General features: G+C 41.8%; 1 protein-coding gene across 9 annotated transcripts in view; it reads right to left on the bottom strand.

The window, feature by feature from the left end:
• Positions 1-22,587, bottom strand: part of LOC111577802 (transcription factor SOX-6-like) — a 108,758-nt gene that overhangs the window by 12,683 nt on the left and 73,488 nt on the right. For 8 of the 9 annotated variants that reach the window (XM_055009127.1, XM_035954642.2, XM_055009126.1 and 5 more), the window contains 5 exons: positions 16,594-16,714; positions 15,001-15,080; positions 7,073-7,222; positions 5,517-5,694; positions 3,466-3,662 (listed from right to left, as the gene is read on the bottom strand). In XM_055009127.1, coding sequence (XP_054865102.1) covers positions 3,466-3,662; positions 5,517-5,694; positions 7,073-7,222; positions 15,001-15,080; positions 16,594-16,714 — 726 coding nt within the window. The remainder of the gene's footprint in view (positions 1-3,465; positions 3,663-5,516; positions 5,695-7,072; positions 7,223-15,000; positions 15,081-16,593; positions 16,715-22,587) is intronic. The other variant, XM_055009125.1, reaches the window with a different exon arrangement.

Raw genomic sequence — 22,587 nt, forward strand, 5'->3', positions numbered from 1 at the left:
ATCTGTTTACAGCTTTCCAGAAGTACAGCAGGTTTCGGCACATCAGCCCTTCAGTTAGCTTCACAGTTAAATTATACAAGCAGCAGAGATGCCAAAAAATTCATGTGTCCCCACCATTCAATGCTCGCAGTTTCGAGCTGTCTGCTGAGTGATTGTGTGCATAACCAACATTATCCAAAGTGAGAAAACAGATCTCGGGGCAATAAAAACTATTTGTGTTCCTTCTTGTGTGACCTGTAGATTAACCTGCACTCAGTCTGCCATCACCCACCACATTCATCTCCTATGGAAACAGGAAAAAGTATTCCCTGGTGGTTCAAAGCAGTGTGTTACTTTATTTTTATTTTTTACTGTATATCATGTAAATGTTACCAAAGTCCTCTGTGAGGCTACCAGGGAAATTTAAATGTGTGCATTTAGACTGGCACAAGTTTTTACTGTGATTTGGGTGTTTCATCACAAAATATGTAAGCTGAGTAATGTGCCAATCTCTCTGAAACTTGGTGTTTTCCTTTAAGTGGGTTTAGGGAGTGTTTTGTGGCTGTTTAGATGAAAAAAGGGCCATAGTCTTTTATGCGCGCGCGCGCGCGCGCACACACACACACACACACACACACATGCAGTCATACACAGTGGCTATTTCAGTGAGCTTTGGCAGCCTCAGACCAGCTGGAAGCAACGTAAGCGTAAGGTGATACTCAACAATGCCACTAACTGGCCAGGCCTCTCGTCTGTACACCAGCTATAATGACATTAACATGGCCAAGGCCAGCGCAGAGCCAGGACACACGCACACACACACACACACACCTACACACACGCACGCACACACACACACACACACACACACACACACGCGCGCGCACACACACACAAAGGTGCCCAAGATCACTTTCAGCTCTATGTCTATGTCATCTATGCTTGAAATGAATGCTGTGGGACAGAAATACACAAACAGAAAGCCTAACAAACACAAATGCACACACTCAGACGTCACCGCGACTCCCTTTGAGTCGAATCAGCGTCGGCAATAAATAGCTCAACATTCAACATTACACTGAGATACCCTTCACAGCAGTTGCCTCATTCCCTCCAAAGAAGCCCAAACCGCTGCGTTAGTACAATGTCATAAAACAAAAAGACTTGGGCACAGCCTCAACATTTCAGAGGGGAGGATTTGAGTAACAAATTTATTCGACGAACAGAAAACAACATACAAATCCAAGGTAAAGAAAAAGAGTTGGTCTTGCTGCCTCCCGAGGTGGAACGGGTGAGTCACACTCTCAGTATCCAGCAAGTTCCATCCATGAATTGTTTAAGACAGAGTGAAGCCTTTGAGCACATTTGAAGAAAAAAAAAACACAAAAAAACCTTCTCCATCCCAATGAAAAAAATCTGTATTTAAAGCTAAGAGAAAGAGTCTTAGAGCTGCTGTTGTTAGGTAACGAATAACAAACTGACAACAAACACCAAGGCCTGCTGTCGTCCTCGCACCGGAAACAATTACTTTGAGACTTTCCAAATGAGCTTTTTATTAGGAGGCATGCAGCTATAAACCAAATTACTGCATTGCTTTGGTTTTGTTCCTATAAAGTTGGGAAATATAGAGCTTGAGAAGCATGTAGGGTTCTCCCTGCAACACACTCACCTTAATCTATGATTATTTCAAAGTTAACTGGGCAAAAAAAAAAAAAAGCTTCTTTAAGCACAAACTTATTTGAGAACATTGGTGGGATTTTTTGCTGGACCTGCAGCAGACAACTCACATTAAATCTTAATAAACAATTTATCAGTATGGGCTGTTTTATAATTCATATTTATGAGTTTTCTCAGTGTTTACTAGTATAATGACTTATAAAAAACAACTTGGGACTGAGGATAAGTACAGCAGAGCAATATTTTGCCAGATTTTGGATGTTTTCTTCCTGAAGATGCAAGGCAAACAAGTCCAAAAAATTCAAAACAGCCTATCCTTGGAGTGCACCAATCATGACCTACTTGGGGTTGGTGGGTTCAAAGTCTCCACCCCTAAAATATTCATGAGTTCCTCTCCTCCTCCTTCTCCTCATCCTTGCAAGCAACATGGGATCAATTGCGCAGGAGAGCCGGTCTAATCATGTTCCCTATTTTACTGAATGTCTCATCCCGAGAATCTATGATTGGCTGATCAGACTGATTGAAGATGTTGTGGAATATGGATTTCCCTCTGGATATGAGATCTTGGTACAAAGGCCCTGTCTCCTTCTGCCCAAGGGGGAGAGATGAGTGGGGGTAGAGGTGAGTGTGGAGGGGGGAGGTGCATTCCCAGAGAAAGGCCCTTTAATTGGGCTAAAACCCTGAGGCCGGGATCCCCCCTCCAGGGCAAGTGGAGAGCTGGACTCTATTATGCACACACACATACACACACACACACACACACACACACACACAGACACTAATGTTAACATCATCTCTTCTCCAAAAAAACACCCACTCAGTCAAGGAAGGCACACAAACACACACACACACACACTAACACGCCAAAACCATCACTTGTCATTGGCCCAGCTGCTCCCTCTTCAAAGCTGTTGGCTTCTGGGTGGCCGTGGAGATGAGAGGAGAAAAGAGAAGTTCTCAAGAGCTGCAGCCCGAGCCAAATGACACCAAATATCATCCATGAATACTTTTTAAACTCATGCACAAGCTGAGCAGAAACCTTGAACGCTCGGCCAATGAAATGCTGGAGAAAATTTGACACAGGAGTGAGGAGTTTGCAGAACCACAGAGGTGGGGTCTGTGTGTGTGTGTGTGTGTGTGTGTGTGTGTGTGTGTGTGTGTGTGTGTGTGTGTGTGTGTGTGTGTGTGTGTGTGTGTGTGTGTGTGTGTGTGTGTGTCAAGGAGTGAGAGAGAATGTTATACAAATCTTAATACGTTAAAGAGAGAAATGCAAGAAGGATCCTTTCCTCCCTCCGTTACCACGCTGTTCTTCATTCTTTTCTTAATATTGGCAGTGTAAGAAAATCTGCTTATATCTTTAACTGGATGAAAAGTGGTGATATTGTGCAGTAAAAATACTACATTACAAGTAAAAATCCTGCGATCAAAAGTTTATGAATATGGAAAAATGTAGAGAGAGGCCAAAGTTCTTCAGAACAAGAGCAGGAGATATTCTTTAGGAAAGGTAAGAAGACTTTTTGAATTTATACCTCAGAAGAATAGACCAAAGTTATAACTACAGAAGGTGTTTTACGGTGCGGTGATAAGTGAGCTGAGTCGTTCTTTTACTTTACATTTAGCAGGTTTTTTCAGTATAATCGGTGTGACTGTATTCTGTAACTAGATTAGAATTCTTTCTTCACATGAAAGAAAATGCCTCTGAAAACTGCATTTAGACCATGTGATTTTTATAAGGCTCATCAGCGAAAAGCTTCTGTGTGTTTGTGCGTCTTCTTATGCATCCACATGTGACCCGTCTGTTGCTCTAACCTTGTTGCCGTTGTTGAGGCTCATGCTGCTCAGGGCGGACAGTTTGGCCTCCAGACTCTGGTGTCCCGGCTGTTGCTGCTGTTGGTGGAGCTGCTCCCTCTGGATCTGCTCCCTCATGCTCCGAGCCTCCTGGATGGCCTTCATCACCGCGTCCTGGTCCCCGAACAGCGCCGTGGAGTTGAGGCTGGACAGGATGTCTGCAAGGGAAGGACAGAACAGGAGAGAGGGGACAACTGGATGTTACTTTGGCTGGAAAGACAGGAAAGCCGGAATCTTAATAAGTGGTTTGATAAGATTAACCTGCCTGGTAACTTCGTATGTGCCATTGTATTATTATTCTCAAGATTTTGAATGGTGTTGTAAACTGTGTGCATACCGTAGGTGAAAAGGCCAAAGATATTCCAGCTTTGGCAGGAGATTACAAGCCTCTTATTAACCCTTTGATGCACAACATGGGTCAAGAGATACCCATTAAATATGGGTCACTTTTGACCCATGTTGTGCATCAAAGGGTTAAAGCTGGGAATATCCAGAAGCTTGTCAGGCATTTTTCTTATTCTAATCTTAACCAAGCAGTTAAAGCGTGACTTTTTTGTGGATTAAAATCTTTTTTTATGTCTACGCAGTCTTTACAAAACACAGAATGGATCTTGGGACTTGTGTCCTTACAGATAACCTGTCATAAAAGTTCTGTATGGCTCTATTATAAAATAGTTCAAGCTAAACTATGCTGTTAAACTCGAACTTCACCGTTTTCAAAGAGCTCATTTGCATAGCTTCATGAATTCTGATTTTCAAGTCCTTTTCATTTATTCATTTTAGCTTGAACAAACCAGACAATTTTCAGTCAGATGAACCACAGTTAAACCTTGAAGAACCCAATTTTGTGCTTGTGAGTGACTTTCATGCTGATTCCTTAGTGCGACTGGGCTCTGAAAACAAAGCAAAAGTGCTGAAAACCAAAAAATCTGAATGGCTGTGCACAAATTCCCATTGAATAACATTTGCACAACTGTATAAAAATAGAGTTTCCAATCTCATATCAGGTCCAAATGTTAAGTTGTTTTCCAGCCCACTTGTGTCTACACACGACACGCCTCCTCCTCCCCCTTGTTTACGTGCCGTGCTTCACACTTTTGAAGCCATTGCGCATTTGAAGAATTAGAAAAAAAAATAAATAAAAGGATGCAAAGTTTCCGTCGCCCTCCTCGTTTAATTAGCAGACAAGTAGGAAGCACTGTATGCTTGGGTGGCCGTTAAAAAGGGCAAAAAATAACTTTGCAGGGAACACAAGCGTTGCGTCCTCAAAGCCACTCCAGATGAGCTGGTGAAATTGTTTTCTGGGGGGATATAATGAGAGGGTTTAGATTGGCCTTAATAACAGATAGCAGAGGTAGGGGCATAAAAGGTCTAGCGCGGGCAGACAATGATGTGAGGAAGCTCTTAAAAACCAAATAACGTGTGCTGGGTTTCACTGCTTCCGCTGCCGGGGTTTTCATTGGGGCTAAATACAGGGCTTTGGACTCCTGTAAAACACAAACACACACACACCAAACACACACACACACCAAACACACACACACACACACACACACACACAGGTCTCCTCGTGGGGTTGAGGTGTCTGCAGTCTATCAGGCGCATGCGACGCTGCTCGGTTTGTCTGTGGGTGGCAGGGGAGGAGGGAGGTGTTTGGGTGGGTGATGTTTTTGTTTTTCCGGTCGAGGGGAAACCAAAGTTCTACGCTGGAGCAGGAACGTGTTTGCTTTGTGTGGATGTACAGTACAGATGTGAACAATACAGTGGTGTATGAAACTATACCAGTGTTTGTTTCTGTGCCACACAGCATGTATGTGTAGAGTGCGTCAGAGTTTCCCCGCATAGTCTTTTTTTCTTGGCAGCATTTAGGCTACATGATTCTCATTGAACATGTCAGCAAAGCCAATGCTAATGTACTTCTTTAAGCAAAGTCGTAGTGCTGCCAGGCTGGATGGCCCATCCTGTACGTGTGCAAATGAGTGTTAAAGTGCATGTATGTGTTTGTCACCTACCCAGAGAGGTGTTCCTGCCCATGTTGGGGATGGGGCTGGGGATGCGGCCTTTGCCCATGCCTGTAGGGCTGGTCTTGTTCCCAGAGAACAGACTCTGTGTGGGGGACGTCGGCGAGCGAAGAGGCTCAGCTGTCTTGGGTCTGGCTGAGAGGTTCAATGGCTGTGTGGATCCTTCCTCCTGTTAGAAAGAAGAACACAGCACACTTTATGAAAGTGTAGCCTATAATGCTGCAGCTTCTGAAAGAAGCCATATTAACAAGCGATGAGCCACTTAAAAGATTTCAGGAAGCGTTAGTATATGGTTCTACTTATCGTTCAATGTCAATAAGAAGTGAATTCAAGCTAACTGCTGCTGATTTTCTACTTGGTTCAATGTAACACTTGAAGTGCTTTCAGTACTTTCAGTGATGCTCCTACTGACGGATCAGTCAGCACTATCAGGTCTTTGCCCTTCAGTAAATGAATTCCACCGATAACCTCTGTGAACCTGACTGCAGAAAACTTGCGGTGCACCCTCTTATCTAAACAATGGCACATTTGTTTGTGTGATGCTTCTTCTTGTGATCAAACGTTCATGACCACGCTGACCCACATGAAGAATCCTTGGGAAAGAAAAAGTGGTGACAAAAAGTAAACTCCCGCATGTCAACACATTCTGACTGCGGCTCTTGTGATGGCGGCGAACACTCAGTGAACGTGGATATGATCTGGAGCCGCGCTTCAGCTGAGGAAGCGTTCAGAAAGGAAGGAGTTGGGGAGTTCTTTAGCATGTGGAGGGGGCGTTAGACTGCGGGTGGCATGCTGAAGTAGGGGCTGGGTTGAATATGTGGGGGGGGGGTGTTAGTGGAGGGCGGGGACTTTGGGGGGCGCAGCACTACTGTTTGAGTGCGGTGAGCTCTGACGCCAGTCTATTGTGATGCCGGTTGCAGCTGTGCCCCACACACACACACACACACACACACACACACACACACACACACACATGGCTTGCATTACTGCCTCGTCGAGTAAAGATGAGGCGTAAGCTCTCTCCAGTGAAGGGGTCTGGGCTTATGCCAAACAGCAGCCAGCGCCAGTGTCAGTTCGTGAGTGTGTACGTGTTTCTCTGTGTGTATCAGTGTATGACTTTTAAATAAGCTGTTTCTAATTGACGGCGAAGTGCACAGGGCCATGCGTAGATTGTTGTTTCAACAACTTCCAAATTTCCAGCCTCTCACTTTTACTTGCACTGATCATCTGATCATTATTATGCTTTTGTGTTTTCCTATTGCACTTATTCTGAACTCACACTTTCCTTTGTCTCATTATATTGTCTGTTACTTCATACACCATGAGACACTGCTTTTCCCCTCTCGTATTGCTTACAGAAAAAGAGAAAGTTCTTTGTTATTTGAACATAGTTAAATTCTGTGCTTGGTGCCGTTATTTTTGTCTACTTCTTGTTGGTACGTCATCACCTCATCTTCTTATCAGAGTATTATCAGTCTCCCCTTTGTGCACCTGGTTCTTAACTATCTTGCTGAAACATTTGACAACATTTGCAACGGTGAACTTACCTTAATCTGAGCAACAGGACTGGATGCTCGCTTCTCGCTCTTCATGGTGGACGGGGATAGGGGACCAGAGGAGTTGGGAGCCTGCGGGAGGGGAGCCATCTTGGCTCCCGGTGAGATCTGCATGCTTGCCAGCTGGGCGGCATACAGCTGCTGCAAAAAGGGAAGAAACCAGCAAAACCGACAGGCTATTAACATCACTCGCCAGCAGCTAGTCAGTGGCTTTCCTCTTTCATTCTCTCTCCTCTCTTCTTCTTCACACACCCTTGATATCCTGGTGAGTCTTTTTTTTTTTTTTTTTTTTTTGCTGTATCCTCTCCCTGGTACTCCCTGCATCTTCTGAGGTTTGTTGGGTGTGTGTCTGAGCCAAAGACACACAGGAGTAATATGGAAACAGATGTGCGAGTACACACACACCTACATGTGAAGTTGACAGCAGCGTCCCAGACAAATGGAAGATTTGTTTAAGGTAGCATTTATCAGGGAGGCATTCCAGCAAAAGATTTTTATGTTAGATTATCTACAATCCATCTTTGACAGTTATTTTTTGAACAGATGCTGAGAGCAGCCTGTACATCGATTAGTATCTAGAAAATAAATCCAGACAATAGCTAAAGAAACTTTTGATTGCTTCCCTTTAATCCTAATTAACAAAACTGGATATCTGTTATTTGTGCCTGCACAAATGTTGAAATAGAAGTAAGGAAATAAGCTTTTCAGACAATGCCTGGCTCAGCACTGCTTATAAAAAAAGGTTGGTTTTCTTTATTTTCCAAAACACAATGTTAAGTGGAATGAAGCCACATGACTGTTTTTGTTATTCTGACTATTTAACCTTAAAGTTTGTCTTTCTCTGCAGAGCTGTAAATACTGAGGGTTTAATAAACTGTAATTAAATGAGGATAAGAAACATAGTTTTAAGGGTCTTAAAAAAGACTTGAGACTAATCTTGTCACGTGGTTAGTCTTTGTATTAATGGTTCAGAAAATGAAGTGTCTTCACTACATTTAATCCTAAAGAAAGACAATAGTGGGCAATCATGTATAAGTAGGTGTAGTCATACTGCAATTACATCTTCAGCATGTGATCCAATTGGAAACCACTTGAAAATAACACAGAAATAATACAGGAAAAAAAAAAGCTGGGAAAGTATAAAAGTACAAGGGTTGGATGAAAACATTAAATGACAGAAAAAAACGGTACCGACTTTCCATCCAGGGTACTTAACAAAAATCAAAGAGTCAAATACTCAGCCCACAGTCCAGGGTCTTCTAAATCAAAGCTAGCTGGCCAGACAAACCACTGCCTGAAACCACTGTCAACCCCTGTCTAAATGCATTGGAGTGTGAGTGCTGGAGTATCAAAGAGCCTGTCCTCAGGAAAACCACCCAGACGTGGCTGGCCTTCAGTAGAATCCCTCCTCTCTTTCTTTCCTCCTTTCCTCTCATTTTTCGTTGTTCTCTCACCTCATCTATACTCTCCCCCACCTTCTACATCCCTGTCTTTATTTTGTCCTCCTCTCTTTTGATCTCCCTTTGACTCTCTCACTTGTCTTCTGTCTCTTAGTTTTGTTCCAGAAATGATCCCTCATATCTACTTCTCCATCTCCATCTCTGTTTCTTTCTCGCTCTGTTTTTACTCCCAGCCCCCTCAGCCTAAATGGCCCCCAGTGTTGTGAGATCTGATTTCCCTGTAGTCAAAACTGCAAGGCCTCCTGGGATCGGAGATCCAAAAGCAAAGAAAGCGCCATAGAGAAAGAGAATGAGAGAGGGATAGAGAGTTTTGCACTGCAGACACACGAGACCACCGTCGCTTCACCACCAAAGCGCCAGGCTCAGCAGTCGGGGCCAGAGAAATTGGCTGGCCCTCTTTCCACTTCTCTCCGAGCGATATTAAACACAAACAGAAGGGGCCTTGCCGTTGAAACAAAGCCCTGATGTCACGCCGCTTATTTTCCTTGGAAGGTACCGAGAGCGCTCGGGCCAACCCCTGGCGATATGAGATCCCTGTAAGAATGTGCCTTGAATGGCTGGTGGTGAGGCCTCTCGCGTCAATCAAGCCGACCGCAGAGTTACTCCTGGTGATGCCTGATATTCTTACAGCTCTGAGGGGAGCAGTGGGTTGGGGCAGACACACGAGTCTTTGAGGTAAAACACACAGTTAGGATCTTGCACCATGCCTGCACTAACGCACACACTCAGGGAATCTTCTGCAAACACATCGTCCTGTCAACTGCTACAATATGAGGAGGTAACCATTAAACAAATAACAGATGGACAATAAGAGCTTTCACCTTATCTTTTCTGTTTTTTTACTTTTCAGGACACTCAGAGATTGATTGTTGACTGGGGAGGCCAATGTGCAGCGTAAACAACCCCGACTGGAGTTCTTGCCATTCAGTCAAACCCCAAGGGAAGACAATGCAATTTCCTAAATTACAAATTGACAAAGAGGGCCTCAAACAGCACTCAGCTGTCCAGGAAATCTCACTAGCGTTTGGATGTTAGTGCTAATTTGACTAAAATCCAAATGATTAGTCTGTAATTTTTGACCCTCCTGATCACCAGCAGTTTTTTTGGCCTACTTTAGTGTAATCCTTAAGAAAGCAGACAGAAGGTTATGTCTATCTGAGCTGTATTGTATTGCAGTCTGCAAGCAGCCTCCTGCATGCTCAGACCACTCTGTCCCATTAGGGCTGAGTGGAGAATCCCTTTAGCCGGCCTCTTTTAGTGTCGAACTGCTATCGATCTCAGGAGTACACAAAACAAATGAGGTTTTGTCTTTTTCAGCAGGTTTCCGGGGGGAGGAAGAGGAAGAAGAGGGGGAGGAGGAGGGTGAAATGGATCGACTGTCACTGAGCTGGCCCACACAGAGGACAGAGGCTAAATATTGCACTGGGAGGGTTAGCTCCATCCAAGACAGTGAGAGAGATACATAGAGAGACAGGCCGCATTAAGACAACCATCATCTCACCTGCAATTCTCTTTTATGTAACAGAAGCTCCATTTTTTTTAATGTCAACATCTAACATTGTTCTCGTGGTACAATAAAGAAAAGCATCCATGCCATATATGTTGTCAGTGGGTCAGAAATCATGAGTCTGTGGCACAAAAGTTTGTTCCTCATCTTTGTCTCCATGCTTCAGATACTGAAACAGAAATAGGCTGAACTTAGAGACAGACAGTAAGAGATGTCTTATGATTTCAACAAGAATGTCTGCTAAGCAACTGTATTTCCCTTGCATTAGCTATGCACAAAGAGGGCCTTTCTTCTGCAGAAATCCACTGTTTGTGAAGGGTCTACTCCGAGGCTCTGGAAACAATTGGCCAGATCAAGTTCCCACGCCGATAGCACAACATTTGTGCTATCAAAATTATTATAAGTCAAGCACAGCATAGCAGCTTTTTCCAGATATCTCCGTTATGTTGTTTTGATTTGATTTGTTTTTGATGAAGCTGTAACACTTCATAGAATTAAGAGGTAAAACTGAACATCTACTGTCACTTCCAGTGATACACAGAAATGCTAAACATTATGTAGCTTCGGGATCATTTTCACAGCCTATGAATCTTCTTATTCTGTATGCCAGTTTATGACCTTTGGTGCCAGCCAGCTGTCTAAAAGAGAGCTACAAGGCTCAACTTTGAAACATCTGGAACAGTCTGGCTACAACATCTGTCTGTCCTGTACTGAGCACAGATCTGGCATTAGAAAAGGTTCGATGCCAGCTGGTGTGTACTTGACTGCAGTATGTAGCGGTGGAGATTGCTCACGTAGAACTAACATGGTGTAGTTGTCTATTTACAATGCTTTTGTAATCAGCTGATGCACAGTTTCACACACTGGAGTTAAAGCCATTGTGCACTTAAATGTAACTGAGATTAACAATTAAGAATACTTAAACAGACAAGATCTCAGTTTGTGCACTGAACTACCATGTCAAGAACAGTACCTTTACAGTCGTGCCTTGTTTAAAACCAAACCAACTGACTCACAAAAAGGTACTGAAGCAGCAAAGAAAAGAGACATTCTGATGTTTACAAAGATGATCTCAGTAATATATGCTAATATACAGAACATATGTTTACCTCATCCTATAATGCACTTTCAGTGTTGAATACTGCTAGTGCCTGTTTAATACACTGCAAAAGTGAATTTGTCCTCACACTATGTCTACACAGGAGGTGCAGGTTATCAGAGCAATGTCCTCCTTCTGTGTTTACACTGGATATATTCAGCAATAGAATTAAGTGTGGGTCAGTCAAATTAGGACTTAGAACTTAGTCACTGCTGTCATGCAAGTAAAACAGAAAACTGGACTTGTAAAAATGTATAAGACAAGTAAAAGTTAGTGCTACAGCTTAACTGCAATGATTACATGCTGACCGAAGGGCTTCAGATAGTCTTGGATGTTGCAAAATAGCACATCTCTGCTCCGTTTAACCTGTAGATCAGACTGCGTTATTTCAGGATTTTCAGGACGATAGTTTATGGCCGAGGTGGAATGTCTAAGCACTCCAGAAAGATCCAATCTATATTGTGCACGCCTACAAACACACTTATCCAGTGTACAAACAACAATAAATGTTACTATAATGAGGTACTGTTATTTTGTCCATCCCATCTACATTCTGCTCTAACCTGAAATGAAAAAAAATCTAATGCTATCAGAAGTGCACGTAAGTAAACAAGTAAAGGTGCATCACACAGTGAAGGCTGTGTATTAAATAAATTAACCTATTGTCTAGACAGCTATAAGGAACTGAACTGATCATGAAATAAGATGCATCAGGATCTGTCAGATTCAACTCAGCTGTCACTGAGGGATCACACTGTATTTTCACTTTATAGGAATCAATCTAACCATATATACTGTGATGTGATAAAAACAGAAAAGTTTTCCAGTTGGGAAACGTACGGACGAATAGCTCATTTCGTTTCCCAAGGAAAACCCTGTAGTTCTCTCTCTGACAAACGAGCATCTCACACATGCAACAAAAATACTCCAAAAAGATGCAGAATATGCATCGGTGCACATGCACTACAAACACACCCATCCTGTGCAACAACAAATATCACTACAACACACACAAGGGTTTTTATTGTGTGCATCCCGTCTACATTTTACAGTATTTATTAGTAAAAATGCTGCAAGCATTACTGCACTGTGGTACAAGCGGTGCCACAGGCAAATTTTTGTGTTGCTGATAAATAACTAAACCAGTTCAACTCATAAATTTCATCATGATTGCTTCTAGTGTAGGCATTATTGTCAAAACAATGTCCAAACATGTGCTGGAAGCCAGCGCCTCCACCTCACAAAAATTCCTCAAAGAAACACTCCCTTTTTTCTATCGCTAAACACTTCCCCGCGCTGTCTTCCTCTTATTCCCAGTCTCCTGCTCGATTTCAGCCGGTGCCTTGATGAGAAACTTCCTCTTTCATTCAGGTTCGTCTCTGCCTCTCATTCTCCATGTCTCAGGCAGTGTTTAAATGTGAATGAGTTCGCATCTCTGACATCATTCATCCTCTTACCTCTCACTCACCGTACGGCTCTTTTGATCATTTCAAAGCCAGGAGTGGAGCCAGGAGGCTCCAATCCCCTCAGCACAGCACGGCGCTTTGCTAAGTCAATAGCGGCTAATGAGGGCCTCGATAAGAGAAAACCACAATACAAATTGAATAAACTGAGATAAGGATTCTTGTAACATCCAAAAGCCACGCCATGGTAATGACTGACATGATGAAGCAATATTGTTTGCCAGTGAAAAAGCTTTTGAGAGCTTTTGTTCTTTCAGCTGATAGTAGGTATAGCAGGAAGGGTGTTGGTGTTGTGTTGTGAAATTCCAAACTGTCTTTAGGGAGAACAGATTTCATTTTCCTTTTCTTCTTTTCTATTACACAGGGTTTTTTTTCTTTGCAAATATGTTCTATGATAACCATTATGGATAAGTGCTATTCTTAAACCGCAGGTGTCAAGGAGCAATAAAATACTTGATGAATTGCCTGGGCCAGGTGTTGTGCTGGTGGGGCGGAATTCCTCTGTGATTCATCATAACAGCTTTTGTCTGACACAGCTGACAGGCAGTAGATAAGCAGGCTATCATATTAGCATCGACATATCAAGCTTGATCTTTGACATTGCGTCATGTTGTTTGGTTAAAGAATGGTACAACATTAAAATTCAGAAGAAGTAAAAAGGAAGCCTGTGATCTGAGCTAATTATGCATACTGTGCCTCCTTCAGCTTCCATTTGTATTCCCCACTCATTTAAACACATTATTTTGTTCTTATGGATGTTTTTGAGGTATTTATGAATACATTGTATTGGAAAAAATAGAGCAGCTGAAGATATGGGTTAGTTGTCAAAAAAAACCAAAAAAAAAAACCCAAACTAAAATCAGCGCGATGGCAACAGGACAATTACTATCATGGTTGAAATTTTATTTTGATTTTTGTGACATTTTTATATTTTTGCGGCCAAGACCTGCACCTCCACCTCACCTTTCAGAGGCCACCTGTAATTGTGGAATTCAATGCTTTTGATTATTATTTTATTTTTTATTTTTTTGGTAAAAGCTAGACCTTGTGCCCGTAGCACAAACTTTTTTTTTTAACAGTGCAGTCATTGACAGTTATCACTTCAAATGCAAAAAAACAAGTTCTTCCTTTTGATTGCAGTTGTTACCTGTCACTTGAACTCAGGGTGAGGTTAGAAGCAGAGGAAGTTTCACTTAGTTTGCCAATGTTCTTTATCTTGTCGTCTTTTTTAATCATCTGTTCACTTCTGTACAAGGGCAATGCAGTGGTCAGGATCGTCACCTCTCGTGTTTCAACCTGCTGCCTGGTCAGCCAGACTTCCTCCAAAGACATGTTACTTTGTGAAATTCTAAAAGAGTCGTAGGTGTGAAGGTGAGTGTGCTTGGTTGTCTGTCTCTCTGTGTAGCCCTGTGATGAACTGGTCACATGTCTAGGGTGTACTACCTCTCTCCCAGTGCCAGCTATGATGGACTACAGGCCCCAATGACCCTGACAGGATAAGGCAGGTATAGCTAACTGCTAAGTGTCTTTATTTCTGCCCTGCAGGTTATCAGAATTACAGCTATATGTACTCTCTCAGACAAATTAAGTGAATTCTTACACATCCATCCATCCATTCTTATTATCCATCCATTACCGTTTAATCCACTTTGGGGTCGTGGGGGGCTGGAGTTTATCCCAGCTGACTTAAGGTGAAGGCAGGGGACACCCTGGACAGATCACCAGTCTATCACAGGGCTACATATAGAGACAAACAATCACACTCACATTCACACCTGTGGACAATTTAGAATGACCAATTACCCTCTGCATATTATTGGACTGTGTGAGGAAGCACAGGGAGAACATGTACAAACTCCACACAGAAAGATCCCAGGCCGGGACGCGAACCAGGGATCCTCTAGCTGCAAGGTAACAGTGCTGACCACCAATCCACCGTGCAGCCCAATTCTCACACAACAGTGTCAAAAAATAATAACTTAAGTGAATCTAACCTAATGAATATGTTGAACATAACACATTCATTAGGTTAGATTAAAGCAAGTCAAACGGTTTTGGTTTAGGCTCAGACAAAACACTGCAATTTGTAATTTTAGTCATTTCTAAACGTTAAAAAGTTTGGAGAAATAAATTTAAAAAGAACCTGAAACAACTAAAAGTGCAGCATATCTCACACACAAACAAACACACTTCCACACCCTTACTTTTCCACACTTCTTTGACATACAATCTGTTTCTGGTCTTGAAGTAACATATGGTGCTTTTGCATTCGGAAAAAAATCTTTTTTAAGTTTAGGTTTTTTAAGGTAGGTTTATCCAGAACATTTTGCTTGCTTGTCTCTTCTAAGGTTGTATCTAACAGTGCACATTGCAAAGTGTTCAAATCTTACCTGTAGCTGTAACGGGCTGAGTCCTGAAGCTGCTGCAGCTGCCATTGTAGATGGAATGAACTGCATTGGGTAATTCTCACCTGTTGAGCAACAGCAACAACACAAATTATAGAGAGAGAACCATTTTAATTCACTGGCTGTAGATTTCAAGAAGTTTCACATGACTTTCACCTCCTCTTTCATTCTGGGTGTTTGTGTGTTACCATTTACAGGCTACTCTTTGCTACTGGGAAGAATAAATCCAACCTCTGAGCAACAGATGTACACGCTGACAATGTCAATTTTTGAAGATTGAGATCATGCAATAATGCAGCCTTGTTTGGACTTTTTGATTTCTTACCCATTTTAATGACAGACCTCACCTCCCTGAATGCGAATGTTCCACTAACAATTCTCCTAACACTATTTTGCAGGGACACCATCACTGCATCCTGGGCTCAGCCCTGCCCAAGACAATTGCGCCAGAGCATTTTTTGTCCTGTATAGCAGAATGATAAAGAGGTTCAACCAGTCCATTTTCCACTGTGAGGAGACTGGTCTGGCAATGCGAGACTACACAAGAGCTAACCTGCTCTTTACCTTCAGTCGGCCTCTCTGTCTCTTTTTCTCTGTCTCGCTCTTTGTCTCCTTCCTTGTTCGTCTCATGTTTTTATTCATGCCAAATGAAACATGAAGGGTCACGAACGTTTTATTCAAAGGTTAATAACACTCACTGCCGGTACACACGAGTGCTTGAGATCAGGGTGAGCAGAGTTCAAGTCCAGAGCTTGCTCATTGGGATGCACTCATAAATTCATATACGAGTACCGTGTATAACCCCTACTGTTTCTCCTTAAAAGGCTTTCCATGTCCGAGCCTTTGTTGAAAACAGGCCAAAGTCAAAGGAGAGCGAACAATAATGGCTTTTTAATCCCTTTCTTCATTTCTGCCTCTCTTTGCAGCCTCGTGGGAGTGCATGCTCATGCAGTAGGAATAAACATGGATTATTTTGTATGAAGTATGGAGGGTTGGTGCTGCACTGTGTCAGGCGAGCACCTGGAGGAATGTATGGGAGAAAGGACTGTGTGAAGGACGAGGAGACATGAAGAAAGGAGGTGGTGCAGAGAATCCTGCAATAAGAAGGCTGTGTATTGTGTGTTTCTATCTGTAGGTGTGGCTTCAAGAGGTTTGTTCAGCCTGTTTGTGCAAAATCCTGACTGCTGAGACATGCATGCCTTCTTTTAAGTACATTTTTGGGAATGCATGTTATTTGCCTGTCTGCATCATCCTCGTGTGTACATTGCTGGGTCGGTGAGTAGCAGGAGAAAATGTTTAAGAGTGTCCGTGTGTGTACATGTATGTGTTTGTGTGTGTGAGAAAGTGTGGCATTCCCTGTTGCAGATGTAGTGTGCGACTGACATGCTTTCAGCATGCCATGAAAGAGACATTCCAGTCCTCACTGTGTCAAATGTATTGATCCTGAAGTGAACAAGCAGGACTTGTAAATCTCCTCGCTCATTTCCAGAACATTCCTCACCTGACACACCTCATTAACATAGACTGGGATCCCATTGTTTGTGTTTGTGTGCGAGACAGAGTGTGTGTACACTGTACCTGGCTTGTAGGACATGCCTGGTGGGAAGAGGAAGCCTTGCTGTGCAGCGGCGGCAGCAGCCAGAGACCGCTGGTCATGGGGAAACACTGGGATCATCAGAGGAGGCATATGACCCTGGACCTGAGAGAGACAGATGGAGAGGAGGAAACACACAGAGAGAGGAGGGAAATGTGTCAAGGTAACTAAAAACGTCTTGATGATAATGCAGGCACTCCACAAGTGCTGCATGTGTACAGAATGTACTCACAGACGTGCACTGTACAAAAACACCAGCAACCACAAGGTTCAGAGACTTTAAAGAAATTGTGAATATAAATGGAAAATGACAGTGAGAAAACAAAACAAAAGAAAGAAGACAAAATGTCACAAATGATGGAGGTAGAAAAGGAAGAGTAAATATTCTAAAACAGCAATGAGAAAGAGAGAAGCAAACAGAAAAAAATAATGAATGAAAAGGAAAAGGAGTAAAAAATATGAAAACAGAAAGATAAGAACAGATCTAAAGTTAGTTAAGAGGAAAGAAAGGATGAGGTCAAGAGAGGAATAAAAAAAATGAAAGTAAAGGGATGGAAAGTATATGAAACATAAAACAACATGATTCTAAAAAAATGTGCTCATTCATATATTCTGCTGACTAAAATCAAACAAAACAATTAGTAAAGTGGCAACTAGCAAAAAGACATTCCAAGAAATATAAATTATCAACTAGTTTTTAGAGTTTAAGGCCAACAACAAAACAACAAATAAAGACAAACATTCAAGAGAGACAAGTGTAAAAATGTAAAACAAAATGCCTGTAAAACAACAGAGAGCTGCCTTTCATGTTGTCTTGAAAGACTTAAAACTGTGGGTTTGACTGAGTTAAGACGCTGAGGGCTCAAACTGAAGAGAGCATATCAAAGATGACCCTGCGGGAATCTATTAGGGCTGCCTGTGCTAAACTAGCACACTGCACTCTCTTCCCTTCCATCTCTCCCTTTATCTCACCCCTTTCTCTCTTTTCATTAGTGTTTTTCTGTCTTGTAAAATTGTTTGTCTCTTTCCCCTTCATGTCTGCTTTTCTTGTTTTTGGTCTGGTTGCTTCCTTTGCTTCTGTTTTCCGTTTTCTCACTTGTGAAGTTCTTGTCTGAAAGTTGAGGAGATTTTGCACATTTTGAAACATGCTGAAAGTCATGCCTTAAAGTTACGAAATGCAAATTGGAAAATCTCCAGTTCTTTAGGTTGAAGAGCATTGTCAACATCTACATGTATGAGCAAGAAATGCTGATCAATATTTGGATTTTTTTTATAGACCTTAGCCTCCATCTCTCATGTATCTTTTCATCTCTGGCAGGGAAAAAAGAAATGGCTTTTTGCTGAGGTTTTGGTTCAAAGTGCACATTAAAATTTGCAGAGACGGTCCTCCCATAAAATACATCTACAGATCATTTGTGTAAGCAGCTTATTACAATGTTTTATTACATTTTATTGTTTTGTTTTTACTGTTCAGTGGTCACATGAGGCATGATCTGACAGCTCCTTTAATAAGAGCAACAGAGAACGTTATGCGATGCTGTTACAGAGCCAGAAAGTCCACAAATGAGGAAGTTGGAGTGGATGGATGGGTCAACAAAACACTGGACTACTGTTCATGTCAAAGGTTCTCAAATCTGACCAAGTTGTTATTGTGGCTTATTGTAACTCATAGCACATCATAACAGAGCTATTACGTAGTTACTTATTCTTAAACAGCTTTGAAAAAGCTTATTTTTGGCATGTCTCCTGGTACTGGTTTTCTCCTTTGGGGTGTATCAGAGAGTAGTGTTACTGAATTAAAGTGTAGCTCAATTTCTTCATTGACAAAACCTTTAAAAATACTGCTCAACTTTTCTTTTTAATACTAATAATAACTGCAATCGTTGCTTCCATTTTTTCCTCATTCTGTAGTCATTTATTTTGATTTGCCTTCAGTTTTCTTATGTTTGTCATACTTTTGCGTTTCTTCATTATAAAAATAAATTCTGTTCAGTTGAGAATAAATTTTGTTCCTCCTCTTCTGTCACAACTTCTGAATGTTTATTGTGTTTCTCCATCTCGTTTTTCCATTTTGCTTCCCAATAGATTTTATTAATGAGTTCATATAAAGGATTGATATCTATTTAGTTTATATGCTATCAATCCTTTTTTAGCCTTCTTTCTGTCTTTGCCATTTCTTGTTTTTTCTACTTCTCCATTAACCCTTTTGGTCATTTCCATCTCTTTGACTTTTTTTTCCAGTCTCTGTTTGCGTCTTCTCTTTTGTGTTGCTCGTTGCGATAAATGCCTGTAGACACCTCCCTCCTTCTCCTTCCATTTCCCTCCTCTGTTCAATGCCATCTACCTCCATACATCTCCTTTACTGCCAATTCATTAACCACCCCGCCCTGTCCCCCTCCCCCTGACCTCCTGGGACAGTTCATCATTCGAGCTCAAACTTACGCAATCAGCATGTTGTGTGGTTACAGTATATGTCTGCGTTTGTACAGCCGGGTTACGCTGCTGAGTTAGTTGAATAAGATGACGTCCTCTGAGATATTTATGGTGTGCGTGAGGGAGGGTTTGAAGGGTTTGTGGTGTGGAGGTTCAAAGAGCATGACTAAATGCAGAGAGAAAAAGAGATGAAGAGCACCTATCCTTAACTCATTTGTGTTATGTATTTGTGCTATTAATCGATCAATAGAAAGATTAGCTGAAAGCAAATGGATGAAGTTTTGATCATCAGTTAATCAGGTAAAGCATTTGTTGGTTTAAGCTTCTCAAATGTGAGAATATGGTGGTTGTCAGGTCTCAGTGACAACATATTTAAATTATATTCTCATCATAGTTAAATGGTTTAAAATGTCAAGATACGCGCATTGCACTTTCCTCAAAAACTCTTACCTATTCTCACTTTTTCAAGCATAAAGCATCAAAAAGTGGTTCATTGCATATCAAATCAAATCAAATGCCTTTATTGTCATTGGATATATGTACAACAAAATTTTGAATGCCTCTCCTTCATGGGATAAAACGATAACAACAGGTAAGATAAAATATATATATAAAATAGACTACGCAAAACATATATGTGTAAGAAAATAATTTGATAAAATAACATATAAATAAATAAATATTGCACAAACCCACCCAAAACTGCACTGCCCATGCTAAATGTGTGTGTTCAAATAATTAACTGGTATGAAATGTTGAGAAGACTGGTCCTAAATTAATGTTCTGTTTTTGTCAGAACACATGTGCAGTTTAATTCTATGGGAGGGAAATATTTTCTAAAATCTAATTAATAAAATTGAAAATTCGGTTGTTGTGTGCTCTTGTCTTGTACTTCTACAAGAGCTTTCAAAAAAAAGTAAAGAGTCTTCATTTCAACAGCTGGGTCAAGGTTAAAATTAGGTGTGTGTGTGTGTGTGTGTGTGTGTGTGTGTGTGCGTGTGTGCGTGTGTGCGTGTGTGCGTGTGTGCGTGTGTGCGTGTGTGCGTGTGTGTGTGTGTGTGTGTGTGTGTGTGTGTATGTGTGCGTATGTGCACATCTCTGCCACATCAGGGCTTCAGACATCTGTATTATGCAGCCTTGGCTTTGTTCACCAGGCGTGCAGTTACATGTGTTCATCACCTGACCAGCTCTTCAGACAATGTTGTTTAGGTCACAGTCCTTAAAAGCCAGATATCTTGGGAGGCACTCATCACACGCAGACACACAAACACACACTAGAGGTTCTGAGGCATTCCCATAGACGCACACACAGGGAAGAGGTCCGACGTCTTGTGACACAGAGAAAAGAGAATGACGAGAGAAGAAAAGCGAGTCTGTGTGTCCGAATGGCTGAAAAAAAAAATAAAATAAAGAGAGACAGAGAAGAAGGAGAAGAGAGAAGTAGGGGGGGTGGTGGAGGTTATAGAGTGGGACAAAATGCTCCCATTCATTGTATTCCTCTGGGAACACTGGGACTGACTGGGGCTGCTTCACTAGCGCAAACACACAAAGATCTCCTTTTACCGAAGGGAGGGGGGGGTTACTGGATGAATGGACTGGTGAAGGTGGTGCTGCAGGGGCCCCCTCTGCACAGCCCCTAAGAAAACACAAGGTCCCCTTCCTCTAACTGCCCACCAGACCCATCGACATACACACCTAGTCAACAAGGAACATGTGTACACGAGTAGACACACACTCAGAATTAATGGTGCTCTTGTATGAGTGCAGCAGGGTTAGGGGGGCAATGAGTACGTATGTGGTGCGTCTGTATATTGATGTGTTTGAGGAGGAGAGAAGAGACAGAAAGACATGTAGTCGTCTGGTCGTGCAGTTGGCGGCTACGCATCAGTCTGCTCACTTGCTCTTTGATTTTAATTTAAAGTTTTGTTGTTGTTTTTTTTAAATGGGGAAAAAAAATGTAGTTGCAAAAGTTGCAAGGACAAAAACAGATCTGGTGCCAGGTACACTTTATGATTGACAGGTGATCTCTGGAGGCAGCAGTATAGAGGCATCACAGTGAGGATGAGTAGAAAAGAAGCACCTCATTGTCATTCTGCTGCGTTTCTTTAAACCAACCAAAATCTTTTTTGGTCGGTACTAAGCCATGGATGCTGTGATTATGTCTCTGCAAAATAGTGATGGCTGGCAATTTGTCTTAGTGGAAAAATTTCACCTGCAGAAATCAAAATTTTAATATGGCAACTTTGTGACAAGATTTTGAATGATTTCGATAACTGCTGCCCAACAGGTGAAACCTGCCCTACTTCGGCACTGGAGGAGCCCCCTGGACTCATCCAAAACACAAATGATATGCTAGTGGTATGTGGCTTTTGTAGAAATTTATTACACCAACAGAAAAGAAGCTTCTGTGAAGTGGAACAGATCAGGACATTCATCAAGTCAATGTCAATGGCACTTGCTGCTTCAAAGGTATGTATCAAATCAACTCCAACTGATGACTGCCAGATCAGAAAACAGATCAGCATCGGGCATCAGAGTCCTTTGTGACAGAGTCTGGCATTTTTCTGAAGTGCATTCACAAGTTGTTTTGGTTCTACAACTGAATTTTAAAAATCTGATTTGATAGATAAGCTAAATGTAAGACTCGTAAAGATGATAATTGATGGTTAAACAAACGTTCATTACTTGCTATACAGAAGCTAACTGTAGTCCTCATAAATGTTAGGGTTTATTGTCACCAACAACTATATATTTTCAACCTGTTGTTAGGTTTTTTTTCTCTCAAGAATATATAAATAAACATTATTTTCTCTTCAAAGGTTGCAACCTTCAAGCAAATGTTTTCATATTCTTTGTAGATCTTTGTAACTATTCACAGAAAGAGCCAAGCCTTATTGCACAATCCAGTCATTCAGCAGGTTGCTACTGGGAGGCTGTTGTTCTTCTTTCCTGCAGTGAGGGAAAATTTTAAGTGGAAACACGTAGAAAGCAGAAGGGAAGGAGAAAATCACATGAAATGAGCAGCCAATGGCAGATTTATACCCACAGTCTACATCCGGTGAGCCAGACTAGAATATCAGATTTAAAAGTCTTTTAGTTAGTTTTCATGTCTTGCTTTCACTCAGTGGCCAGAATTAGCTCAGTGTAGTAACAACACAACATATTTACAAAGAATTATGGCTCAGTTTTGTTCTTTCACCATCACACCAATGTGGGAACAATAAAGACACATTTTAATTGAAGAACACAGAGTTACTATATGCTGCGCATAGCATCTTTCTTTAGGCTTACTAACACACAGGTTAATAGAGAGCCAAGTTAAAGTCGAGACTTAGCCATTTTCCATAGCTGGTGAGTCCAATCGACGTTATGGGCTTTCTGTGGCTTTCCGAGTCATTGTGTCTGAAGCTGTATGTGCTGACGTAGGAGCTGCCTGTCTATCTAACAGCCATTTGCCTGCTCCATTAGTTCTTATGCATGTTTGTGAGTGTGTGGATTATTGTGTTTGTGCCTGATTGTGTTTAGACAGGTTTAGTACCCCGACT

This window comes from Amphiprion ocellaris, chromosome 3 (assembly GCF_022539595.1).
Source record: "Amphiprion ocellaris isolate individual 3 ecotype Okinawa chromosome 3, ASM2253959v1, whole genome shotgun sequence".
In the NCBI taxonomy this organism is placed as follows: Eukaryota; Metazoa; Chordata; class Actinopteri; family Pomacentridae; genus Amphiprion; species Amphiprion ocellaris.